This window comes from Molothrus aeneus, chromosome 4 (genome assembly GCF_037042795.1).
Source record: "Molothrus aeneus isolate 106 chromosome 4, BPBGC_Maene_1.0, whole genome shotgun sequence".
NCBI lineage: Eukaryota > Metazoa > Chordata > Aves > Passeriformes > Icteridae > Molothrus > Molothrus aeneus.
The window spans coordinates 30,020,116-30,033,479 of record NC_089649.1 but is presented as its reverse complement, the minus strand read 5'-3'; the positions used below and the strand labels follow the sequence as shown (position 1 = coordinate 30,033,479).

The following is a 13,364-nucleotide window of genomic DNA, read 5'->3' as shown; positions in this document are numbered from 1 at the left end:
CTCAATCCACAAACCAGAAGCAAGTTAGTGCATAAGAATGATACTGATACTGCCTAGAGGCTCAGATTGTCAAGAAGTAGTTTTGGATCACATCCCCCCAGATTTATTTAGATGTCTTCAGTTTAGGACAAACCCCTGGGAAGAAGAAAAAAGGAAGAACTACAAATGTATGAATTCCAGCAAAATAATTTTTTCATGTGAATTCCAGAAATTTCACCAACATCAAAAACTCAGCATGTTACTGCAAAGAGTAACCAGTTCCTACAGCCAAACTTTCACTGACATGAACAGGCTATGTGATAACAGATCATGCCATATCTGTGTACCTGAAGCATCATACAAAAAAAAAAAAAAAGAAAAAGAAACAGCATGAAAAACAAATAGTAGTCACATGCAGAAACTGATCTCCCAAGTTAAGCATGTCAGAACTTCATATTCATACTGTTTTCAGTCTTCACAACTGACTTAACATTGTTGCTTTCATTTAAGTACTTGCAGTTGGTGTATGCTGGAAAGCCTTTGCTTCAACTTAGTTTAGCTAACAGAGATCATTTAACTCAAAATGTATCAAGTCACTAGAAGCTGAAAAAGCAGAGACTTGAAAAAGGATAACCAGATTGCAGAGAAGATGCACTGATTTCAAAAAAAGGACATGGCATGAATTATTTCTTTCCTGAAGGCACCCTGGCATGATGTATAGTTTTCAGAAATATCTAAACCTGAAGCCAAGCAACTGTAGACAGCCAACCTGCTTAAGCACGTTTGCAATAGGAATCTAAGCAATCATCTGTATTTAAGGTTAAAATGCAGAACAGCTGCTTTGTAAAGGCAAAAGTTTGTATCTAAACCCAAGCAACTGCACTACTTCCATACACTCAATGTAATTATACTCTGAAGTTAAACACAAGATGAACAAACTACAGAATTAAATAAATCAAAATACTACAATGCATCCATCTCTTAAACAAAAACTTGGTATTTGGAATGTGAAAATTTTAAAGATCTACAATTGTGCATATATACACCAGACTTTTTTACATGAATCTATATACATTATATATATATATGTATACAAACACATATTTGTTTGAAGAGATCTAATTTTTTCCCATTGTCAAAAAGGCAAAGTTCAATTTAGAGAAAGGCAAAGTTCAATTTAAAGAAAGGCAAAGTTCAATTCAAACCCCTTTTTAAACACCTATAAACCGGTTCAAATACATCTTTGTGAAGAATTATATTCTTACATACGAATTTTAAAAAAAAATTTTACCATTTGTTGATTAACACATGACCAGAATTGACAAACAGTCAGTGATAATCAAACCAATACCTTTTCCTTGTTTACAAACATGCAAGTTACTGTTCAGGGGAGGACACATTGCTGCACGTAAACTAAAAGTTTTAATGTCATTCTTGCAACTGATCGTGCTTGCTTTTCTTTTCTTTACACAAGTGTAGATAAACAAAAAAGCTACCAAAAATCTGTAATCAAACTGACAAAACAGTTTATCCCTTCAATAACTTACAAAGAGGGATAATTTAGAAACACTGCATAAAATGTCACACTTAAGGGAAGGTATGAGGGTACTTAATGTTTGAATGGTAAGAAGGCAACATAAATAGCTTTTGTTTTTGTTCCCACTAAATCTAAGTTAGGCTCTTACAAGATAGGAAGTGAGGACAGATTCCCCTACTACCATACGATGATTATATTTTGGTAATGTATTGCTCTTCCAGCTAAGTTTGAGACTTCCCCCCTTCTTTGTAAAAAGTAAATTCAAGTCTTTAGAATTTATCAAGATTTATCGACACATGGCAAGCCTACAAATCTATTATAGGTTCACCATCACCAAAAACAAATAGAAAAATGCTTCATTAATAATTTTCATTTGTATGAGGCTGAAACCATGTTTATGCATTTACCACCTAGCAAAAGCATTTTAATTTTCTAAGGTCACTGAGACCCAGAGCTAGAGGTATAAAAAAACCACAACTCAGAAGATACCCAAGTTAAAAGACTGCATTACCTACTCCATTCTCATTTAGCAAGAAGCAAAAGCATGAAATATGGCTGAACAGAATAAGTGCACTACCTTAATTAGCTCTAGTCTAGACTATTCAAACCTGTATGTCATAGAATATTTAAGCCATTTTAACCATTTGTTAAAATCCCATTTTAATGACTTCAAATGTATTAAACTAAATATATTTTAGTCAGGTTAGCCTTATTTACACAACTCTATTATACAGATAATAGAGTTGTTTGATGAACCAGTATGAATTTTTGACATAGCAGTCCTGTTGAGACAGCAGACACAGCAAAGAAGTCATTCAGAATGCATGTTCATGAAGGAATGTTGGCTGAATTACCAGACTATTTCCAAAATGATACTTCCCAATCATGCTATCCATAATAATCTAAAGAGGGGAAAGACAAGAACTGTATTGTTTCTCCAACAGCAGAAACCAATCCAGCCAAAACTTAATTTATAGAAACTTATTTAACTAAGGAGCAACTAAGGAAACAACACTGGGTTAATTTCTTTGTTATACTACACCATTAGTAATGCATCACTAAACATTAACTTCTGCTTCATACCAACAGGAGGTTTGACAGATAGTTTTACTTGCCTTTAATACCTTGAATTAAGGTATTCTTAAAACCTCACACCAATGGCTAGTTCAACAGTGGAACAACTAGTATCAGACCAATCACATGCTTGCTTGTTTTTAATGGTGGATAACATTTTAAATAAAACTACTCAAGATGACTTCAGGAAAAATTTACAACATATCTATCTGATTGTCAAGTTCACAGTTTAAAGTGATTACAAGCCCTATGGAACAAAAGGTTATGCAGATAAACATAATGTCTATCCAGTAAGATACATGGGCTATGAACTTTAACTTCTTATCAAAATCACGTGCAAGTAGAGCTCCTCGTACACATTCAGCAGTTTCTTTTTCTCTTTGCCCCATTACATCACTCAGTTCCTATTTTCCATTAATTGAGACACTAGATCCTCACATCAGTATAAATTCAACATAAATAAATGGGAGAAGACATGAAGGCTTTAATCTTTGAAGGGGCAAATAACAGACTAACACATTTCTTCTATTCTCCAATACACTGCTCTTCAATGAGAAGACCTTTTCTACTACATCCTTTTGATTTACCTAATGCCATACTACAATCCAGTTTTCATTTCCCTCCCACTCTCATCATTAACAGACATATTTTTGGTTTTTCAGACTATATGAAGAACATGTGACTTTTTTATCTCCTCAAACCAGTTTTCTAGACCAGACACAGTTCTAGAAATATATTTTAAATCAGTCCTACATTAATTAAACAAAAATTACCCTGAGTAAAAATCTAACTATGTCAGTCAACATAGCAAAACCTAAGAGATTAACTCAGACATTGCAGGCAGAATGTGAGTGACAAGGCTAGCATTTTTTTCAGGAGGCAAAAAACAAAAGAGAATTGACCTTATCTATTTGTGCAGTCTAGCAATAAAATTACAGAACAAGACCATGAACACATGCACTCAGATTCATCAGATCCCAGATCTTATTTCGTAATTCTAGTAAGACAAATTGAAGACACACAACAAAGTTCATTATCTTTTTTCATCCTGTAGTTTATTACTGGTTTTATATGCATGCTTAACTATGATTTTGTTCCCATGAAAGTACAATAAGAACCATGAGGAGAGCCAGTACCAAAAATTAGATTAAACAAATTCAGGCTGAAACTGATAAGAATATCATGTAGATTTTGTGCAATACTCTAAACATAACAAATCGCTTACAGATGTTTGAATATCTTTACAGGCAGATCAAACTGTTTTCTGAAAAATTTAGTTTATATCTATGCAGCTCTCACACTATATGACATGCTTTTGTATATAGGATTAATATACTTGAATATAGCAATAATATAATACATATTATATATATAGTATATTATAATATATATACTTGAATATAGCAATAATATACTTCCCTCACTCCTTCCTACTGTCCTCAGCTCCCAATACCCCCAGTCACACTAAAACACCACTATGCTAATCACATCATTCCAACAGTCCAAAACTGGGCTCTGGAAGTCAGAGATAATTGAAGTAAAACAAGTGAATAATATAAACTAGCCAGACTTTTTGTAAGTTGGGCTTTCTTATACAAAGTAATAAGAAAAACTTTTGATTAGGAAATGCTGAAGCGTTCTGTCTAACAAATACCCAAACATTAGCAAACAGTTCCATACATCAAGTTCTTAAAGCTCAAGTGAGATCCAACAGAGCTTGGGGAGTTAAAAACCACTAAGTCAAGCTTTTCTGTACTGAAAGAACGTTAGATATTCGATCCAGTGACGACTGAAGCTACAGCTTTTTTCAGTAAAAGAGTTTCCATCCTTCATATGAGCAGGACAAAACTTGTCTAAATTCCACAGGCATGTCTTATTAGAGAATTAGAATGTAGCAGCATATTTCTGACTGAGATTTTACAGTTAGGAAAACACTTAAGTTACCTTTTAAATATGTATTATACCAAGAAGATGCACCAATTAGTGCTATGTCACATTCCCACAAAAATGGAACTAACAAACTTCCTTCTGAAGTGACATTATGACAATCTATGCTCTCTGATGTTCTGCAAAACTAATGGCATCTTTCTTTAAAGAAGGAGCAACCCTATTTGTCATTTTCAGGTAAATACATTTGCTCTGCACTGCCTCACAAAATGAAATACTTCTCATGCTTGAATGCATATTAATACTGCATTTGGTGAAACACAAATGTGCATTTTCATGCCTGAGCAGCTTATGGACGAGGTCTCATGGAAGTGCCAAACAGAACACAACTTTAGAGGAAAGTGCAGTTTTTTTAATCAAAGAATTCTAAAGAAAAGGTTGTATAAATACCTCTTCACTTAAAAATATGCAAAAAGCTGCTCAAGTCTTGGTGGCAAAATAGCTGCAGAAGACTGAAAAGTACAGAACAAGAAGTATTTTGTTCTTTACATCTGAATTGTACAGCATCTAGATGACTATTTCCCTCATCATACAAATATGGAAGCAGGAAATTATAGTAACTTTGTTCCCCAGCTTCCCAAGAAAGTGCAATCAAAATCAGCACACTGGAGTGCTCTAAACTCTACTGTGGTCAACATACTCTTACTGAGCACTGTGGTAACACTGCAAATTAGAGTGGTCAGGATTTCTTGCCCCTTTTTTAAGTGACTTCATAAAAATCAGTACTTGGCTTATCATTTCCATAAATTGTAGGGAAAAAGACCCCAAAATTCTTGTGGTGCAATGCATATTGCTTTAGGTTAAAGCAAAAAATTACCTGGCAAGGACAAAAAGAGAAAGCATGGCATTAAGCATTAGAAATAACAAACATGAAGCAAGATGAATAGAAGCTAAATATTAGAATTTGAGACTAACAGATTAGTAAACAGACCTAGATGTTAATTCCAAGAAGTTTATTTTCTTTGTTTTGTTTATAAGAAGCCTTGATTATCACATATTTTGACTTCAGGTCACACATGCAGGTGCGAACTTGTACAAGACAGTTCAAAAAAATAATTGAAGTGCGCTTCTTCATTGATCTCAGAATAAGCACTGCGAAAATAATTACAGCAAGTTCAAATATGCTTGCAGAGTACAGGTTTTTCTGCAATTTGACCTAAGATTCGACCCATTTTAGTCAAATTAAAAGTTTCAAAATATAATTGACTCCAAGCCAGCAAAACAATTAGCATGCAAGAAAAATCTACTCCAACTTTCACATATGTCCATAGACAAAAAACCACCTTAAAATTCCAGCTTTACAATTTGCCTGAGCACAGACCCTAATGCAGTCACCAAGAGTGCAAGTTCCATTTGCTGTACATAAGTGTTGCATGTACTGCACTGCAGAAGAATCACTATGTAAGGAAAAGGTAACTTAGACAGCAGTCAAGTCACAGCAGCAGCAAGATCATCAAGCTTCAAATTACTCAGTCTGTTTCCCTGCTTTGAGGTGAACCTAAATTCCTTACCACTTCAAGATGCATTTCCCAAGCTGGTCTCCCTAAACATATATCTTCATAGAAATGTAGTTTTAACTTTATTTCATTAAACACGGTACTAATTTTTACATTATGTCTCTAGTAGATCTTAGTTGAACAACAAACCTCATGAAGGTTCCCCCCTCTAATCAGCATTTTAGTAAAACAGAATAAAATGCTGCAGTTCTGCTTAGTATTTCTTTTAAGAATAATCCTGCACTGCAAGTCAGTATGGAACTGTTAAAACTTAAGAGCTTCTTTAAAACCTAAGCCTCAGCAGATATCAAGTAAACGTGGACAATTTCAAACGAAAATCCAAATAAAAGGAGCCCAACCCCAAATTCCACAGGCTGTGCCCCAGCGCCCTCTGCTGGACGCCCGGGCACGAGCAGAACGGATCGTTCACCTGCACCGAGCGGAGGGGGAAGAACTCAGCCTCCGCCACTACGAACGTGCCTTTTGCACAGAAAAATATCATTGCAACACGCAACCAGTGTTATGTCAACTCTTACAATTATCTATGAGCTTCAAAGGCGTTTCTTCAGTAAACCTCCAGAAAACTACGTCAAGTGAAGACTGCTAAGCACGGAATTGTAACTTCAGCATTTCTGATAATGGTACCATAATAGACAGCAAAGAAAATTCTGACCCTGTTAAAGCTGTGTTCATGAGAATCTTCCAGCTGTCCATTGCTAGTCACAGGAATTTCTGCCGCTGAATTTTTGGGAGATTCTTGAGCCATTGCACTTCCCTGTAAAAAGAAACAGGTTAGTGTTTGTCTTACATTTCCAATAAGTAATCCATATGAAAATATTTGATGTATGGGTTTCATAACAGTTGATTTTATTTCAAACTCCAACTGGAAATACTCTGATATGCTCAGTCTGTATATGTCTATTTAATCACATCATTGAATCACAGCAATACTCTAGCACCGCTCAGTAAGAAGTTATTTAAAGTTTCCAGAGCTAAGAGAAAAGGAAAACGAAAATTTAACCCATTGGCATTGGGGGAGTAAGACACAAATGAGGCATGGGCTCAGACAAATGTTTTACATGCACACTTGAGCTTTAGAGTAGTTTCTGTATCTCAAATTATAATGAGCTTGGCTAAAAAAATTGTACTAGCAATTAATAAGCAGTAAATACTAGAGAAGAGCAGTACGTTTAATTATGTGTTACAAGAAAAGCATTGATTCCAAACTTTAAAACAGTTTCAGCTGCTTCTTATTTTACCATAATATAGCGCCACCTTCTGACTAAACTGTTGGTATGCAACTCTCATGAAATCAACAGCAGCAAACGTGAAGTGAAATACAGAAGTGCCAAAAGAGCTCAAAAGTACCAAGAGAATTGAGGACTCAAAGTTAGTTTCAAATGCAGCTGCATCACGAACAGTAGCAGCAGCTGTATTTCAAGTACAACCTAAGGTATAGCCTTGAAGTGACATTCCCAGAAGAACTGCACATCATTTACAAGCACCTGAAGAGAGAATGGCAGCTTAACACTCTAAAATACAGAGGAAGTGAAAATTTTATCCCTTTGAAAAAGCTGCTCCTAACTCTGCAAGGCAGTTTCACCAGTCATCTAAAGTGTATATAGAAGAAAAATCAACATACAACCAAGGCAGCATTTATTCACTTACATAAAAGTTGTCTCAAGTCCTCAAACCAGTCCATACACCTGTGCTAGACTGGCAAGACAAGGTGTACCATCAACAGGTACTTGAGAATAGGTACCCTTATACCCTTAAAGCTCTTAAATCATCAAACTGAACCAGCTCTTTTCAACCCAAGGGTCAGGAAGAGGCCCAGCCTGAGATCAGGATCTGAAGTACCATCAGCTTCTCGAACAACATGTGAAGCTTTACAGAGTATGAATATAACACAAAGATTTTACTGGTACTTACTGAGCATCACTTGCATCATTCTTAACTGGAACATCTTCTGTCATTACTAATATTTCTTCCACTTTCACATATCACCACTTCAATTACATTTGTGAGCCTAATTTCCTTTATTAGTCTTGAGGTGTCTCAAGATTTTTTCTAACAGTCACTGTCTGTAGGCTCCAATAAATGTGCTTCTACTGAAGCACACCAAAAGGTCTATGCTTATTTTATGAGTACTTTAAAAACAGTAATTTGTTTTATTTCATAGAATATAGACTATCTCAAGTTGTAAGGGACCCACAAGGATCATCAAGTCCAACTGCCTGCTCCTCACAGAGAGTTGCTATACAACATCATTATACTAGATGCCCTAGTTACCTGCCACATCACATTTCGATTTGGGAAATCTGTCCAATAGCTCAAGTTTCTTAAGCTTGCTCTAAATCTCATATGTGCTTAATTAAGCTCTAAGGCTGCTAGGAACTACACTTCTACTTGATATGGTCAAGTGAGATATTTTTCAAAATGCTTGGCCTGTCACAGCTACTTGCATAATACAGAAGCATTAGCATAGGCCACGTTCAGTTCACAGCTACTTTTGTTCTTTCCACAAATTATCAGATAAGACAGTTCAAAGGGAAAGTCCTCTTCTGTCAAGGGGCACTTTGCTAGGGATCACAAACAAAACTGCATCTCTAATAAAAGGAAAAACACCTTGACTTAGGTGCTTCTCAACAAGAATCTAAAATAATTTTGCAAATACTGACATTGATATATTTTTATGCTTTTATTCAGGGATATACATGCTCAAAGCACATGCACACATCTCTAATAAATACATATATTAGGAAACAAAAATTCATGAGCTTCTCTGGACAACTAGAAGAAATTAACCTATTTTTTTGGCATTCCTACTTGAGTCAGACCTATGTATCTAGTTCAGAGAAAGCAAAAAATTACTTGCTAATGTCAGTTCCATGCTACGTTTGAACTACGACAATTTCCCACTGCTGAAAAGGGGACATTTCACCACTCTATTTCCAGTCTCTACTGTGAACCACACAGTGCCTCACCTCCCCAACACTCACCTGACTACAGACACCACACACAACTCACTAGCCTGGCAATAGACCTTTTCAACAGGTTAATTTTCCAGCTTCAGTGAGCTGAATCAGTTTGCAATGAGGTCAGACAAGCACCAAAGCCTTGAAATGAGCAGCTGAAAAGGGGAAGTGGGATAAACTGCTAATTTAACTCGGACATAACAAGAAACTATAATCTCCATTTTAGTTAACAGTTTAAGCTTGCACTGCTGTTAAGAACCACTCCTTGCCCTTTTCCCCCAACTCTTCCCCCCAGCAGCTTTCACCATCCCTTCATCTCCTTCCTGAGCCAGAAAAATGTATTTGCACAGCAAACAAGATTCCGGAAACACTGCAGATCAAAAGAAAGTGACCTGTGCTCAAAAAGAGGATGGGTCATTTTTCCACTCCCATCAAGTCTCCCAAGCAGGAACATCTCCAACACTTGCACCTATGAAACAGAGCAGGCAGTAATGCAGTGAAGAAGCCACTGAGAATGGAGCACTGCCCACAGCATCAGCAGTGCAGGATCTCAAAATACTTACTCTGACTGTAGGCTACTGCCACATCCAGCAGCCATTTCTCTTTACCTCTGGATGTGTGCTCCTGTAAGTCCACACAACCAGGGTAAGGTTATTGATCTGAGAGAAAACTAAACCACCAAACCATAGCAGCATTTCTGCTGAAATAGGGAGTATGATTGCTGAATCAAGTGTCTCTTTGACAAGTGTAGCCCATAGCTGACTTAAACTAAGCATACAAAGAAATTGATTCCTCAGAAGAAAATTTATATGTATAAACAACCTAAAATAAATCTAAATAAGTTCCTAAATTTGTAGTGATGTATTAGACATGAATGACATAAGCACTAGAGTAAAACACTGCATTTCAGATGCATGTTTTATTTTGAAAAAGCAGAACTGTCCTTCCGTAACAATCTATGTTTTCTTTGTACATCTGTGTTTACAAATATGAGACCTAGAAATATGCTAAAGAGAATCACTATTTTGTTTTTACTGAAAGATTGAAAACAATTCACTGTTACTGAAACTCCAATAGTGATAAAGTAAGCATTACTTGTTTTCATTTTTACTCTAGAACAGTAAGGAAAATGTTGACCCTATCTTTCTGAAAGAGCATCCCAAACACACCTGATTAGCTAAATAATATTGGGAACCTTAGGAACCTTGTTCATAATTCAAATCTGTCACAAACTTCTCCAGAGAGAAGGTGAAAACTGTATCTGCTCTAAGGGAAAAAAGATTCAGTCCTTCTGCAATAGATAAAATACCTTGTTATAGTGAGGTTACACAAAGATTGATGCCTTTGAATACCAACCCTTTCTTCCTGCAATACTCACACATTTCAGATTCTACCATGCCTAAATCTATTAAACTTACAAAACAAATACTGCAGCACAGCAACAGGCTACGTTGTGGCTGAAGTAATCCCTTGCTATGAATTAATTGGACTGTTCTTAATGGGATCTCAAAACCGACCCCACCCATTCAAGATGCTGTGCATGAACTTATATCCCCATACTAACAACACTGTGCTATGTAAAGCAGAATTTTTGGGAATCTGAAACTTGTTAGGATTGGTTGATTTTACACTAATATAACTATCACTCAATCACCTCACAGCCAGACTGGATCTCTTCTGCAGATGGATGAGACTCATCAAGTGTTGTGGATTCACTGCTGTGTTCTGACATACCTGAAAACCAAACAGGTTTGGCATGCATTAATTGAAGTGAAAGGAGCTGGATGTTGCACCTCACAGAAACCAAAGCAGGCGTTCAGAAAACATTTCTTTTACAAGTTCTGCTAAAGCAAAGTGAAACCTCCTTCTTTTGATAGTGACCAGGCCTTCAGCTCTCCAAAAACCTAAGAGGGATTAGGAATACAGTCTAGTGTAAGCTTCCACTGCCAAAGCAACCTTTCCCCACAGACAACTAAGCTTGCAACATAAAACCCTGGAAGTCAAACAAGGTTCTTCAGGTGACATATATCGTGCCACTTGCAACAGTACACTGACTGTATCCTACCACTGCAAAGATCACCATTTTGTTAAGGCGTAAGATTTATCCAAACATTGCAAGACTACATTAATGCTAAGCCACTGAAACTTATTAAGCTGTTAAATCTGTTGTGTTTACTAGAACAGAATCCCTTTCATTTTAGCCTCAAAAAGATCTCAGCTGCAGAAGCAAAGAAAGTTAACACTAAGCACATGAGAAAGAAATCAACTCTGTGAATATAGTGATCATGAAAGATTTTATCTTAAGTAAGGAAATGATCTCAATTTGATTCCAAATAGCCGGTAACTACAGGTGACACCACAATTCACTCAGCTGTTTGAGAGGAGGAGACAACCAATCATTAAAAATTAATTAATCTGCCAGTATTGCATACAATCACACATGACTTCAGTTCATTAAGTCTTGCACCATTTCATACATGTTCAGACACATACCAGATTAAGAAAATTTATAAAGAGATTACTATTTGTGTTTATATTGTATTTCAAATTCCTGAACTACAAAACATTCTAACTAAAGCAAATAATTAATAAGGTAAGCAGCTCACATAGCAAGGGAAATAAGGACACAAAGGCTGAGAAACTGAATCACCTAGATCATCTAGATCATATTGCACTGGATAACCTATCACTTTATTTTGGAAAACCAAATATATAAAATAAGAGATTTTCTGCAGAAAAACAGTTAATTCAGGGCTACCACTGAATGAAGTTGGATTTTTCTAGGATCAGAGTAAAGCTCCCTTTGAAGTAATTAAGAAATAAGTTTAACATCCTTAAATAGCTTCCTTAATTTTTCAAATTTCTTTTGAACATGGAAGACTGTACAGCAGAGATGCTGTTTGCCCACATGGTCCTGTTCAAACTCTGCTTGTGGCTGAAAACAACCTCTGTGCTTAACAGCTTATTTCTGAGTAGCTAAAGCAATTACATGATAGAATAAGACAATAAGTGTTATTTCCTTGCTCTACTTGTTAAACAAAAAGCTAAATTCATCTTGTGGTAGAGCCTTCTTTAAGACAATCTTTTCTTCAGTTCTACCACATCAGTGTTCCTGGAGTCATATTTGTCCATCACATACAAGCCTATGTACCATGGTAATACTGTTCTAAACCATTAAATACTACAGGCAAAAACATTTTTGATTGATTTAAGAACTTTTGATAGATTTAAGAACCTAGAGACAAGAACCATCTCACAAATCTATGTAGAAGACACTGCATAAAAGCAAATGATTAATTTTTTTAAACCCAAATGAATTCACCATTTATGTTAGAACACCCCTCCATGCTCAATTTTTTGTAGTGTTCTTTTCCTACAAGTAGTGCTAACAGTTTCAACACAGCTCTGCAGGATCACAGTGATCAATTTTAAAATATGAGAAGGTGAAAAAATGTAGATTAAAGGTGGCTTTCATAAGAAGTTCAATTGCACATTCAAATTTAACTACAGAATTTCCTGATTACTGCTTCTACAGAAAAGAAATGGGGATGTAAGCATCAAATACTCGATGCAAGAATGAGAACTTGCTACATCTTCACCAAGATTCAGAAATGAAGACACTCATGTGAAATTGTGGTAATCACAACATCTACACACATCTATCATTTAAAGTTCCACTAAAGAAATGCACACAGACTTTAGCATCTCTGTAGTTCTTGCAGGTGCCAGACAAAGGGCTGTTCTTTGTAAGAAGCTGCTAATCCCCAGAACAGCATGGATTGTGTTATCCAGGGCTTAGTTTGTTTCTTCACTAAAGCAGCCACAACTTTAGAACACATTAGGTGACTGCTGTACCAGGAAATTTGCTCCCATCTGCTGCAATAGAACAACTCAAAGAGATTCTACTTGGAAAAAACATGGTTGATCCATATTCCGTTCCACAAGAACCAAAACCCTGTCCACATCACTCCTGCCCTTCTGGGTTCTCCTTTACCCCACTATCCCAGTGGGGATAATCCCAAACACAAATACTGCACCACAGCAGAACACAAGACACAGATCAGACTAAGAGTCATTCCACTCATAGTGCAGCTACCTTAAATGCATATTGGATTATTTCAAGGTTTGTTCATCATAAATAAAACCACATGATTTTTGAGTCCTGGGGATTTAAGTATCACTTCTTCAACTGGTAAAATAAAAAGCAAAACAAATCAAGAACTTACAAACAACATGGGAAGCTTCCTCTAGGATGGAGACATAAAGAGACATTTAACCATTTATAATTATTAGTTATAAGAGCATACTTATGTACTTTTCATTAAAAAGGCAAATTCATATTTGCTTATTCAT

At 36.1% G+C, this 13,364-nt stretch overlaps 1 protein-coding gene across 4 annotated transcripts in view; it reads right to left on the bottom strand.

The window, feature by feature from the left end:
• The window catches only part of ARFIP1 (ADP ribosylation factor interacting protein 1), a 40,929-nt gene that overhangs the window by 25,799 nt on the left and 1,766 nt on the right, over window positions 1–13,364 (bottom strand). For 2 of the 4 annotated variants that reach the window (XM_066549027.1, XM_066549026.1), the window contains exons 1-2: window positions 10,666–10,743; window positions 6,707–6,808 (exon numbers count right to left, since the gene is read on the bottom strand). In XM_066549027.1, coding sequence (XP_066405124.1) covers window positions 6,707–6,808; window positions 10,666–10,743 — 180 coding nt within the window. Of the gene's footprint in view, window positions 1–6,706; window positions 6,809–10,665; window positions 10,774–13,364 lie in introns of those variants that run through there. The other 2 variants (XM_066549024.1, XM_066549025.1) reach the window with 2 other exon arrangements.